This window comes from Oncorhynchus clarkii, chromosome 20 (assembly GCF_045791955.1).
Source record: "Oncorhynchus clarkii lewisi isolate Uvic-CL-2024 chromosome 20, UVic_Ocla_1.0, whole genome shotgun sequence".
Classification (NCBI taxonomy): Eukaryota; Metazoa; Chordata; class Actinopteri; order Salmoniformes; family Salmonidae; genus Oncorhynchus; species Oncorhynchus clarkii.
In genome coordinates, this window is record NC_092166.1 from 46,804,729 (window position 1) to 46,819,111 (window position 14,383).

At 43.8% G+C, this 14,383-nt stretch overlaps 1 protein-coding gene across 1 annotated transcript; it reads left to right on the forward strand.

Moving 5' to 3' along the window:
- Positions 1-11,361: 11,361 nt before the first annotated feature.
- Positions 11,362-12,789, forward strand: LOC139377460 (ATP-sensitive inward rectifier potassium channel 12-like). The gene has a single exon (XM_071120488.1). The coding sequence runs from the start codon at positions 11,362-11,364 to the stop codon at positions 12,700-12,702; it is 1,341 nt and encodes a 446-aa protein (XP_070976589.1). The 3' UTR covers positions 12,703-12,789.
- The last annotated feature ends 1,594 nt before the right edge of the window (positions 12,790-14,383 follow it).

The window sequence follows — 14,383 nt, forward strand, 5'->3', positions numbered from 1 at the left end:
CTCCGGCTCAGCGTATTCACTCATCGTGACATGACCCTCCAGTATGACAACGCCACCAGCCATACTCCTCGTTCTGTGCGTGATTTCCTGCAAGACAGGAATGTCAGTGTTCTGCCATGGCCAGCAAAGAGCCCGGATCTCAACCCCATTGAGCACGTCTGGGACCTGTTGGATCAGAGAGTGAAGGCTAGGGCCATTCCCCCCAGAAATGTCTGGGAAATTGCAGGTGCCTTGGTGGAAGAGTAGGGTAACATCTCACAGCAAGTACTGGCACATCTGGTGCAGTCCATGAGGAGGAGATGCACTGCAGTACTTAATGCAGCTGGTGGCAACACCAAATACTGACTGTTACTTTTGATTTTGACCCCCCTTCCCCCCTTTGTTCAGGAACACATTATTCCATTTATGTTAGTCACATGTCTGTGGAACTTGTTCAGTTTCTGTCTCAGTTGTTGAATCTTGTTATGTTCATACAAATATTTACACATGTTAAGTTTGCTGAAAATAAACACAGTTGACAGTGAGAGGACGTTTCTATTTTTGCTGAGTTTATGAAAGCTGTGGTGCATATGTGACTTTTGTTGATGTGTCTGTTTCAGCGCTAACTCTCCTTAACCTGGCCCGCTATCTGCTTGTATGGAGCAGTGCGCATTTTCTGTTGCTCAGGCTTTGGTCCTGGACGCTCTGTCTGAGCCTCTGTTTGAACCATTGGAGTTGGAGACCTGAAGGTCCTTTCCTTAAAGACTGCCCTGCATATTGTGCATTTATCCAGGTTACCACAGTTACCCGGCTGGTTTGAGCCTTGGACTGCTGTGGTTCATTGATGAGGCTGCGCGTGAATGCACATTATCAAGTCACAGCAGATGCCCTGTTGTTTTGGACTTGCGGTTCCTTGTGTGAGTTCTGTCATTCCAGACTCCTCAGATCTCTATGTTAGCCTTTTTGGAACCAGTAGGATCTACGGACTAGGCCTGCCGTTGACAATGTTACCCAGCTTTTTGTCCAGAGTACCACAGTTTTCCTGTGTGTTTGAGCCTTGGGCTTCTTTGATGTGTGGCAACGTGCGAGTACACAGTTTTCGTGTTACTGCAGGTTTTCTGTGGGTTTGAGCCTCAGGCTGCCATGGTTCAACAACTCTTGTCGGTTCAGTACACATAGCCAAGTTACAGCAGGTTCTGGTTCACTATGTGGGGCTGTGACAGTTCAGGCCTCATGAGGCTGTGACAGTTCAGGCTTCTCAGGTAAGTATTAGGGAAAAAGGTGGCTTCTGTAATCCATTTTTGGAGTCGGTAGAACTTGCGTGTGCTGGGCTGCAATAGGTCTCCTAGTTTGGTACCTTCCTGGGCAGGCTTGGGGCGTGATTGTATGTCCCCATAGTATGTTATACAGAGTGACCGACTGAAAGGGAACGTACAGTTGTGAATAGCCCAGTATTATAGGTAGGCAGGGTTTCCGAGGGCAGTCTCGGCATCCATTGGCCCATTGGGTGGGATTTCAGTTTGCTTCAGGTGAAAAGGTCACCTGTGTAACCAGGAGGAGAGGCCTCATTTAGAGCAGTAAATTCTTCTGGCTTAAGCCAGGATTCAGTCAGGCCAATCATATCAAGTTAATGATCAGTAATTAGTTAATTGACTATGACTGCCTTGGAAGTGAGCGATTTAACATTTAGTAGTCCCATTTCGAGATTTGAGGTGTTATCACAATCTCTTTCATTTATGATAGGAATGGAGGAAGTCTTTATTCCAGTGAGATTGCTAAAGTGAACACCACCATGTTTGGTTTTGTCCGACCTATTATAGATCAAGGCAAATCTACTCTGCTCTACTGTGCTATACTGTGATGTCCAAACTTGTGAACCATTGAAATCTATGATTATTTCATAGGTATTGTTTAGTGGTGGAGCTCATTACAATAATAGCCAGTGTTTAGAATTATACCCAAATATGCAAAAGAAGGATATTGCATATTGTTACCTTTGTGTACCTATTCAGGATACACCACCATGAAGAGAATGAAATCCATAATTATGCATTTCTGTATAGTACAGATCAGGGGCCCATGACATCCTTGAATCTCCAATCGTTTTTGAAAAACGTGGTCACATAAAAAAAACTGTGGGAGATTTTACCGTAATCCTGCGACCAAACTTTGCATCTGCACAGTTTTTCAATTAAATGTGTTTTTGTGAAATGTTCTGTGTCAATTGTTCAAAGTAGTAAACAATAATACAAGTCCCATGATGGTAGTGACTGCTAATTACTGCTTATCACTTATTAAAACCTCTACGGTATTGGTGTCCCTATACCGTGCTAATGTGGCTAGAATGACGTTGTAAGTAACAGCAAACTTTCCAAGACATAGACATGTCTTATATGGGCAGAAAGCTTAAATGTTTGTTAATCTAACTGCATTGTCCAATTATAGTAGCTATTACAGTGAAAAAAGACCATGCTATTGCTTGAGGAGAGTGCACAACAACACGGAAACTGGTTTGATACATTCACCTCTGAAGGTAAATAATGTCCTTATACATTCAGTTATCTTGCTCTGATTTGTCATCCTGAGGGTCTCAGAGATAAAATGTAGCATAGTTTTGTTTGATAAAATCTAGTGGTTAAGGGCGACGACTCTGTCGTAACCGGCCGCGACCGGGAGGTCCGTGGGGCGACGCACAATTGGCCTAGCGTCGTCCGGGTTAGGGAGGGGTTGGCCGGTAGGGATATCCTTGTCTCATCGCGCACCAGTGACTCCTGTGGCGGGCCGGGCGCAGTGCGCGCTAACCAAGGTTGCCAGGTGCACAGTGTTTCCTCCGACACATTGGTGCGGCTGGCTTCCGGGTTGGATGCGCGCTGTGTTAAGAAGCAGTGCGGTTGGGTTGTGTATCGGAGGACGCATGACTTTCAACCTTCGTCTCTCTCGAGCCCGTACGGGAGATGTAGCGATGAGACAAGATAGTAGCTAATAAACAATTGGATACCACGAAATTGGGGCGAAAACGGGGTAAAAAAAAAAAAAAAATAAAAATTGTTTAAAAAAAATGTAGGAACTGGGTTCTACAGTTTGAAACCCTGCTGTCTCTGGCTCCAAACCCATCTCGCCCTGCCAACTAGATGTGTGAAAGTTAGTGTATAAGCTAACTCATCTCTGTTGTTGTTGTCTTAGCTGATTAGCTGTTGTTGTCTTACCCGTTGTTGTCTTAGCTAGCTCTCCCAATCAACACCTGTGATTGCAACATGCCTTGTATACTGTTGTTTAGGATAGTTATAATTGTTTTAGTTTACTGCAGAGCCCCTAGTCCCACTCAACATGCCTCAGATACCTCTTTTGTCCCACCACCCACACATGCGGTGACCTCACCCAGCATAACTAGTGCGTCCAGAGATGCAACCTCTCTTATCATCACTCAATGTCTAGGTTACCTCCACTGTACCCGCACCCTACCATACCCCTGTCTGCACATTATGCCCTGAATCTATCCTACCACGCCCAGAAATCTGCTCCTTATATTCTCTGTCCCCAAAGCACTAGACGACCAGTTTTGATAGCCTTTAGCCGTACCCACATTCTACTCCTCCTCTGTTCCTCGGGTGATGTAGAGGTTAACCCAGGCCCTGTGTGTCCACAGGCGCTCTCATTTGTTGACTTCTATAACTGTAAAAGCCTTGGTCTCATGCATGTTAACATCAGAAGCCTCCTCACTAAGTGTGTTTTACTCACTGCTTTAGCACACTCCTCCAACCCTGAAGTCCTTGCCATGTCTGAATCCTGGCTTAGGAAGGCCACCAAAAATTCTAAGATGTCAATCCCCAACTACAACAGTTTCCGTCAAGATAGAACTGCCGAAGGGGGAGGAATTGCAATCTACTGCAGAGATAGCCTGCAAAGTTCTGTCATACTTTCCAGGTCCATGCCCAAACAGTTCGAGCTTCTAATTTTAAAAATGTATCTCTCCAGAAATAAGTCTATCACTGTTGCCGCCTGTTATAGACCCTCCTCAGCTCCCAGCTGTGCCCTGGACACCATATGTGAATTGATTGCCCCCACATCTGTCTTCAGAGTTTGTTCTGTTAGGTGACCTAAACCTGGATATGCTTAACACCCCAGCAGTCCTACAATCTAAGCTAGATGCCCTCAATATCACACAAATTATCAAGGAACCCACCAGGTACAAACCAAAATCCGTAAACATGGGCACCCGTCAGTAGAGGATGCCTGGTCGTTCTTTAAAAGTAATTTCCTCACCATCTTAAATAAGCATGCCCCTTTCAAAAAATGTAGAACTAAGAACAGATATAGTCCTTGGTTCACTCCATATCTGACTGCCCTCGACCAGCACAAAAACATCCTGTGGCGGACTGCACTAGCATCGAATAGTCCCCGCGATACTGACTGCATAGTCAGTTAGGAAAGCAAAGGCTAAACAGAAATTTGCATCTTGTAGTTCTAACTCCAAACAGTTTTGGGACACTGTAAAGTCCATGGAGAATAAGAGCACCTCCTCCCAGCTGCCCACTGCACTGAGGGTAAGTGTTACTCCCTGGCCATAGAGAGGCTTTTATTCTCCATTTTTGTTAGGCCCGGGTGTGACTAGGGTGGGCATTCTAGTTTCTTAATTTCTATGTTTTCTGTTTCTATGTTTTAGCCGGGTATGGTTCTCATTCAGGGACAGCTGTCTATCATTGTCTCTGATTGGGAATCATACTTAGGCAGCATGTTTTGCCACCTTGGTTGTGGGTAGTCGACGTTGTTAGTGGCCTGTATGGCCCTAGTAAGCATCACGGTAATTCCCTTATTCCTTGTTTTTGTTGGCGACACTCAAAAAAAAAGTACTCTCACAACGCTGCACCTTGATCCGGTCATTTCCACCCTGATGACGATCGTGACAGAACTACCCACCACAAACGGGAGGCCAGGAGGAGCAGCGTTTTCTGGAGAAATTGACATGGGAGGAGATCTTGGAAGGCAAGGGACCCTGGGCAAAGGCTGGAGAGTATCGGCGTCCAAGGGAGGAGATAGAGGCGGCGAAAGCATTGCGGAGACATTACGAGGAGTTGGCGCAGCGGAGGAGGCACGAGAGGCAGCCCCAAAATATTAATTGGGCGGTGCACACGAGGAGATTGGCTGAGTCAGGTTGGAGACCTGAGCCAACTCCTCGTCCTTACCGTAGGGAGCGTGGTACTGGTCAGGCATATGTGGTGGAGCGCACGATGTCTCCAGTGCGCGTTCACAGCCCGGTGCGCTACATTCCAGCTCCCCGCATCGGCAGGGCTAGAGTGGGCTTTCAGCCAGGACGGATGGTGCCGGCTCAGCGCATCTGGCCGCCAGTGCGTCTCTACGGCCCAGGATATCCTGCGCCGGCACTGCGCACTGTGTCTCCGGTGCGTCTGCACAGCCAAGTGTATCCTGTGCCAGCGCCCCGCATTTGCCCGGGCAAAAATAACCCTCCAGCCAGGACGGGTTGTGCCAGCTCTATGCTCGAGAACTCCAGTGCGCCTCCACGGCCCAGTGTATCCGGTGCCTACTCCAAGAACCAAGCCTCCAGTATGTCTTCCCAGCCTGGTGAGTCCTGTGCCTGCTCCCAGAACCTGGCCTCCTGTCACTGTCACATCTATTTTGGTTAGGCCAGGGTGTGACTAGGGTGGGCATTCTAGTTTCTTTAATTCTATGTTTTCTGTTTCTATGTTTTGGTTGGTTCTCAATCAGGGACAGCTGTCTATCATTGTCTCTGATTGGGAATCATACTTAGGCAGCCTGTTTTGCCTCCTTAGTTGTGGGTAGTTGACTTTGTTAGTGGCCTGTATAGACCTAGTAAGCATCACAGTAGTTTCCTTATTCCTTGTTTTTGTTGGCGACACTCAAAAAAAAAAGGTACGCTCACGACGTTGCAACTTGGTCCGGTCATTTCCACCCTGACGACGATCGTGACAGTAGGAAACACTGTCACCACTGATGAATCCACAATAATCGAGAATTTCAATCAGTGTTCTCTACGGCTGGTCATGCTTTCCTCCTGGCTACCCCAACCCCAGTAAACAGCTCCGCACCCCCCGCAGCTACTTACACAATCCTCCCCAGCTTCTCCAAAATCCAGATAGCAGATGTTCTGAAAGAGCTGCAAAACCTGCATCCGTACAAATCAGCTGGGCTAGACAATCTGGACCCTCTCTTTCTAAAATTATCCACCACCGTTCTTGCAACCCCTATTACCAGTCTGTTTAACTCTTGGATCTACCCATGGATCTACCCATCCCGGATCCAAATGTTGCTTTTTTCCAAAAATATTTTTTTTGTAGCCGAAATAACTCTGTTAGTTCTTCAGGTTTGGCTGAGAATTCGACCGGAAATTGCGGTCACATCAATGCCGAAAAATATTCCAAATTAGCTCCATAATATCGACAGAAACATGGCAAACGTTGTTTATAATCAATCCTCAAGGTGTTTCTCAAATATCTATTCGATAATATATCAACCAGGAGAGGTGGCTTCTTAGTAGGAAAGAGAGAAACAATGGCCAAATTTTAATTTTACGCACAAAACACTCTGAGAGCCTCCAGCTGACCACTGACGCAATGTTGAAGTTCAGGCTCATTTTTCAAAATAAAAGCCTGAAACTATGTATTGTGACACTAGACACATTAGGGAAGCCATAGAAAAATGAATCTGGTTGATATCTCATTCACTGCTCAATAGGGATGCATAGGAACGCAGAGCTTTCTAAATAAGAGTCCCTTCCTGATTGGATTTTTCTCAGGCTTTCGCCTGCAATATCAGTTCTGTTGTACTCACAGACAATATTTTTACAGTTTTGGAAACTTTAGCGTGTTTTCTATCCTAAGCTGTCAATTATATGCATATTCTAGCATCTTGTCCTGACAAAATAGCCTGTTTACTTTGGGAACGTTATTTTTCCAAAAATGAAAATAGTGCCCCTTAGATTCAACAGGTTTTAACCTCTCTTTCGTATTTTCCGAGATTCCTAAAGATTGGAAAGCTGCCGCGGTCATCCCCCTCTTCAAGGGGGGTGACACTCTAGACCCAAACTGCTCAAGGTATCAAACAATATCATAACCTCCATCAATAAAAGACAGTATTGTGCAGCCGTCTTCATCGACCTGGCCAAGGCTTCCGACACTGTCAATGACTGTGTTCTTATCGGCAGACTCAACAACCTTGATTTCTCAAATGACTGCCTCGCCTGGTTCACCAACTACTTCTCAGCTAGTTCAGTGTGTCAAATCAGAGAGCCTGTTGTCCGGACCTCTGGCAGTCTCTATGGGGGTACCACAGGGTTCCATTTTCGGGCCGACTCTTTTCTCTGTATATATTAACGATGTCGCTCTTGCTGCGGGTGATTCCTTGATCCACCTCTACGCAGACGACACCATTCTGTATACTTCTGGCCCTTCTTTGGACACTGTGTTAACAAACCTCCAAACGAGCTTCAATGCCTTACAAACAAACCTCCAAACGAGCTTCAATGCCATACAACACTCCTTCCATGGCCTCCAACTGCTCTTAAACGCTAGCAAAACTAAATGCATGCTCTTCAACCAATCTGCTTCTTTAATCAGCACAACAGTTTTCAGCTGTACTAACATAATTGCAAAAGGGTTTTCTAATGATCAATTAGCCTTTTAAAATTATAAACTTGGACTAGCTAACACAACGTGCCATTGAAACACAGGAGTGATGATTGCTGATAGTGGGCCTCTGTACGCCTATGTAGATATTCCATTAAAAATCTGCCGTTTCCAGCTACAATAGTCATTTACAACATTAACAATGTCTACACTGTATTTCTGATCAATGTGATGATATTTTGATGGACAAGAAATTAGCTTGTCTTTCAAAAAACAAGGACATTTCTAAGTGACCCCAAACTTTTGAACGATAGATACAAATTAAATATGAATGATTGATCCCTTAACCATCAGAAAGGTTTCACTCTAGTATTGGACATGCACACAAGCAGAGAGTGGAAAAATGCAGTATACCTATATACCGTAGGGTGCAGTGGGAAATGCAGTATACCTATATACCATAGGGTGCAGTGGGAAAATGCAGGGAAAGGCTGGGCTGAATACAAAAATGATAATTTTGAAAATATTCTAATTTCCATTTTTACTTTAGAGAGCCATAATGTTTTTACACCCTCCTTTAAAGGATGTTACAGAGTCTGAAATAGACAGTGAAATATTAAAGGTTTCTTGATCAAAATCTATTAAAATCTGTTTTAAAAAATTCTGCAGAAGGCATAGTACCTTAGGATTGCATATTTACACATAGCCTGAATAGTATACAAGCACCTCACCCTAATAGGGTATTTTTTAAAATCGTTATAAATATCATTACAAGGAAAATTATAATGTTTTTTTTGTATTACAACTTTTCTGAAACATTGTAACAACATGTAACAAAATGTGTAACTTAGACTATATACACATGACATGCCCACTCCACTTTTCTGGAAACTGCATAAAGTTACTATATTTTGGGGGGCTTTCATTGGAAAAAGACACTACTGGACAATTCATACTTTGTTGATAAACACTCCTCTCATCTTTCTTTCTAAACAACAGTACTGCAATGTAATGTATGATAAATGCATTTTATAATATATTTTCTAAGAGAATCTTAGCTAGATATCAACAATTGTTTCCTTTTAAGTCTGAAGAATACATCTCCAAACAAGCACCAAAAAATGTGGTGAATGCACAAGCTTCTGAAGCTATCATACATACATCAATATCCAAATCAAATCTACTGCAAGTTTATTTGTCACGTACTGTACATAGATTTGCAGATGTTTGTGTTTCTAGCTCCAACGGTGCAAAAACATACACACGTAATCTAAATAGTAAAAGAAATGTCAAAACAAATCCAAATACCAACCAAATGCAATCTATATGCATCTACACAGAACTCATTTCACAAGATATACTAGGAATGAAATGTACAGCAATATACATATTAGAATGAGCTATGTCGAGAATAAAGTGTAATAGTGGATTTGGAAAGTATTCAGACCCCTGACTTTTTACACATTTTGTTATGTTACAGCCTTATTCTAAAACAGATTCAATTATTTATTTTTCCTCATCCATCCACACACGATACACCATCATGACAAATTGAAACAGGTTTTTAGAAATGTTTGAAATGTATAAAAAATGACGAATATAAATACCTTATTTACATCATTATTCAAACCCCTGACTTTTTACAAATTTTGTTATGCTACAGCCTTATTCTAAAATGTATTAAATTTTTTTTTTTACCCTCATCAATTTACACACAATACACCATAATGACAAAGTGAAAACAGGTTTTTGATATTTTTGCAAATCTATTCCAAATCAAAAAGTGATTTACCTTATTTACATAAGTATTCAGACCCTTTGTGATGAAACTTCAAATTGAGCTCAGGTGCATCCTGTTTCCATTGAGCATCCTTGAGATGTGTCTACAACTTGATTGCAGTCCATCTGTGGTAAATTAAATTGATTGGACATGATTTGGAACACACACTATCTATCTATATAAGGTCGCACAGTTGATGTCAGAGCAAAAACCAAGCCATGAGGTCGAAGGAATTGTCCGTAGAGCTACGAGACAGGATTGTGTCGAGGCAAAAATCTGAGGAAGGTTACTAAAGCACTGAAGGTCCCCAAGAACACAGTGGCTTCTATCATTCTTAAATGGAAGAAGTTTGGAACCACCAAGACTCTTCCTGGAGCTGTCCGCACAGCCAAACTGAGCAATCGGGGGAGAAGGACCTTGGTCAGGGAGGTGACCAAGAACCAGATGGTCACTCTGACAGAACTCCAGAGTCTCTGTGGAGATGGGGTAACCTTCCAGATAGACAACCATCTCTGCAGCCCTCCACCAATCAGGCCTTTATGGCAGAGTTGCCAGACGGATGCCACTCCTCAGTAAAAGGCACATGACAGCCCACTTGGAGTTTGCCATAAGGCACCTAAAGTACTCTCAGACCAAGAGAACAAGATTCTCTGGTCTGATGAAACCGAGATTGAACTCTTTGACCTGAATGCCAAGTGTCACGTCTGGAGGAAACCAGGCACCGCTCATCACCTGACCAATACCATCCTATCACCTGACCAAAGTCATACCCGTGGTACGGTCTGATATACCATGGCTGTCAGCCAATCAGCATTCAGTGCTCGAACCACCCAGTTTATAATATTACTTAAACTCTGTATGTATTTCTTACTTTTTTTGGGGGGGGGGAGCCTACAGGTGCATGTTTTATAAACATATAATTTGAAATGGATAGTATTGTATTGTATTGTATTGTAATGTATTGTATTGTATTGTATTGTAAAGCAGTTGGTTATTGTAAAAACGTAACAAGATCCCCATTTCTACGTGACTTGTGAAGTGAAACAGTATCGCCTGTCTCTCTGCTTCAAAATTCATCAGCTTACAGTATCAATGAAATTCAGATAATGAGCGGAATATATTGTTATAAACAATCCAAGTATTTCAGCAGTGCATTTTAATCTACACTATTATTCTAAATGGTAGCACATATAGAGAATGGTGATGTAGTATTCACAGCACATAAACATACATTTATGTCAAATTGATACATTTATGAGGTAATAATATAGTATTTTACAGTGTTCCGCGATTATCAAACTATATACGTTTACTAGGCACTCCACAATTTTGGTTCAGTAGTTTTCAGTTTTGAGAAGTTTGATTAAGTGATAATTAATTGTATTGTTAACAAATGACAAGAAAATCTAATCAAAAGTAAGGTGAATATTTTATTTTTAAAAGCAGATACTAGATTGAACATGTATCCAAATTGAAAGAGTGATTTTGTGCAGTGAACACATTTGTTTGTTATACTCAGTCAATTGAAAATGTACTTAGAGTATTGACAAATTAGCAATTTTGATGATTTGTTTAGATTTTTGTGCAAATGTACTACATACTTGTGAAGACTTTTCATTAATTGGACTTTTGACCAATCATATAAGCTCCGAAAAGATCTGACGTGAAAAGATCTGATGTGATTTGTCAAAAGACCAATTAGTGGAAAAAATATCAGAATTTGTCTGCCTGTCTTAACGCAGCCTTTGTAGTGCAGTTTCCCAGAGTCTTCATGGGGGGGTATGTTGATACTGTCATGCTGTGATATACTGACATCCGTATCCCTTTCCTCTTTCCTCAGGCAGTGGTCTGCCAAGAGTACAACACCCAAAAGCACACCTCCACCTTCTGAGATGGGGCTCTGGCAGTGATACCCCTGGGAAGGGCCTTTGAGTGATCACACATTGGGACTCAAGGATTTCCCACTTACTCTGACACTGCAGCCCGGCCTACGTGGCCAGCATGAGCGTTGGGCGGATCAACCGTTACAGCATTGTGTCGTCCGAGGAGGAGGCACTGCGCCTCACCAATATGCACAACAGCGGCGGTGGCGGCATGAACGGCTTCGGCAACGGCAAGATCCACACACGCCGTAAGGTCCGCAACCGCTTTGTCAAGAAGAATGGCCAGTGCAACGTGCAGTTCGCCAACATGGAGGACAAGTCATCTCGCTACATGGCCGACCTTTTCACCACGTGCGTGGACATCCGTTGGCGCTACATGCTGGTGCTGTTCACACTGGTGTTCGTGCTGTCCTGGCTGGCCTTTGGCCTGGCCTTCTGGGTTATAGCATTGCTCCACGGCGACCTGGACAACCCGGCCGGAGACGACAACTTCACACCTTGCGTCCTGCAGGTCAACGGCTTCGTGGCCGCCTTCCTGTTCTCCATCGAGACCCAGTCAACCATCGGCTACGGCTACCGCTGTGTGACAGAGGAGTGTCCGGTCGCCGTGTTCATGGTGGTCTTCCAGTCCATCATTAGCTGCATCATCGACTGCTTCATGATCGGCGCCATCATGGCCAAGATGGCAAGGCCCAAGAAACGTGCGCGGACACTACTGTTCAGCCACAACGCAGTGATCTCTTTGCGCGACAGCAAGCTGTGCCTCATGTGGAGGGTGGGAAACTTAAGGAAGAGTCACATCGTAGAGGCCCATGTCAGAGCTCAGCTCATCAAACCCCGGATCACTGACGAAGGGGAGTATATCCCCCTGGACCAAGTAGACATCAATGTGGGCTTTGACAAAGGCCTGGACAGGATTTTCTTGGTTTCTCCCATTACGATTATCCATGAGATCAATGAGGATAGTCCACTCTATGGGATCAGGAAAAATGACCTGGATACGGCGGATTTTGAGATCGTGGTCATACTGGAAGGGATGGTCGAGGCAACTGCCATGACCACGCAGGCCCGTAGCTCCTACCTGGCCACGGAGGTACTGTGGGGTTACCGGTTCGAGCCAGTACTCTTCGAGGAGAAGAACCTGTACAAGGTGGATTACTCTCACTTTCACAAGACCTATGAGGTACCGTCCACCCCGTGCTGCAGTGCCAAGGACATGGTGGAGAACAAGTTCCTGGTGCCCACCTCCAACTCCTTCTGTTACGAGAACGAGCTGGCCTTTCTCAGCCGGGATGAGGATGAGGAAGAGGAGGTGGTGGGCATGGGCATGGGCAGTGGTTCGTTCAGAGCGTTGACCAACCTGAACAGTCCGGACCGGAACAATCGACACGAGTTTGAGCGGCTACAGACCACCAGGGGATTGGACCAAAGGTCGTACCGCAGGGAGTCGGAGATATGACCTCTGCACTACTTGGGGTCAACTTCGATACGTTGTCTTTCCTTCCAAGGGTAAAAATGCAGAACAATGCGCAGTGCCATAGGAAAAGCTGTCTACTGTAATAGGATGTAAAGTAAATGAGAGGACAGTGAAAGGGAAAGCAGGACACTGGAAAAAGTGGATGCTAGCAACCGTATGCAGCATGCAAAACTGTGGTAAAGAATGTCCACAGGACCACATCAAAAGGAAAAGGCCAGCGAAGGACATTATTCCTTCATGGAAACTTGAATCTTAATTTTTCATTTGAGTTGAGAGTGTTTAATGATGCATCGAACAGGTCTAATGACAAGACCTAATAATCAGGACCTAGGTGTAAATATTATTGCTTAGATAAGTTATGTTTCATGTGGAGTATTATTTTAAAAAACATCTTAAAAAATGTTTTTTTTAGCTTTTCAAGTTGCTATTGGGCACAAATGGCAGCGTTACAGTTTAAAGCTACATATAAGCTTCCCACATTGCTGGAATTCACAATCGCTGGAACTCAGTTCGATGACACATATAAAATTCCTGTAAAAGTGCACTGCAACATTCAGAAGCAATGAGCCATGCTAAATGATCTAACCATCCACGAGCCACTGATGCACAACATAGTTTCACAACGTGGACTTAATTTTAACCCGTTGTGATGAATAGATATCATTTGCACTATAAGCAGAATTTAAGAGTAGGCCCTATACTAATGCAATAAATGAATTTTAGAATGGGCAATAATTTTATTGTTCATTTTGATACCCCTTGCTTAAAACATTAAAATAACACAGGATTATTCTGACCTCAATGAAGTTTGAAACTACTAAGTTGTTGATATGGAAAATATCATTACATTTCATCATTATTTTGATTATTCTCTTTACAACGAATCTATGCACATCATTAATGTTATCAGGAGACAGAAACTCAATGGAGATGATGCAATCCAATCATCATTGCATAATTCTACAAAGAGAACGGGTTTGATGAAAGTATGTCTGAACTCAATGAGAATTGAAGGGCTTCATGTAAAAAGCATTTACCCTCTATTACACTGCATGACCAAAAGTATGTGGACACCTGCTCCTTGAGCATCTCATTCCAAAATCATGGGCATTAATATGGAGTTGGTTCCCCCTTTGCTGCTATAACAGCCTCCACTCTTCTGGGAAGGCTTTCCAATATACAGTATGTTGAAACATTGCTGCAGGGACTTGCTTGCATTCAGCCACAAGAGCATTAGTGAGGTTGGGCACTGATTAGGCGTTCGATGGGGTTGAGGTCAGGGCTCTGTGCAGGCCAGTCAAGTTCTTCCACACCGATCTCGACAAACCATTTCTGTATGGACCTTGCTTTGTGCATTGGGGGCATTGTCATGCTGAAACAGAAAAGGGCCTTCCCCAAACTGTTGCCACGAAGTTGGAAGCACAGTTGAAAGATTTCCATTCACTGGAATTAAGTGGCCTAGCCAGAACCATGAAAAACAACCCCAGACCATTACTCCTCCTCCACCGAACTTTACAGTTGGCACTATGCATTCGGGCTGGTAGCGTTCTCCTGGCATCCGCCAAACCCAGATTAGTCCGTCGGACTGCCAGATGGTGAAGTGTGAATCATCAGTCCAGAGAATGCGTTTCCACTGCTCCAGAGTTCAATGGCGGCGAGTTGT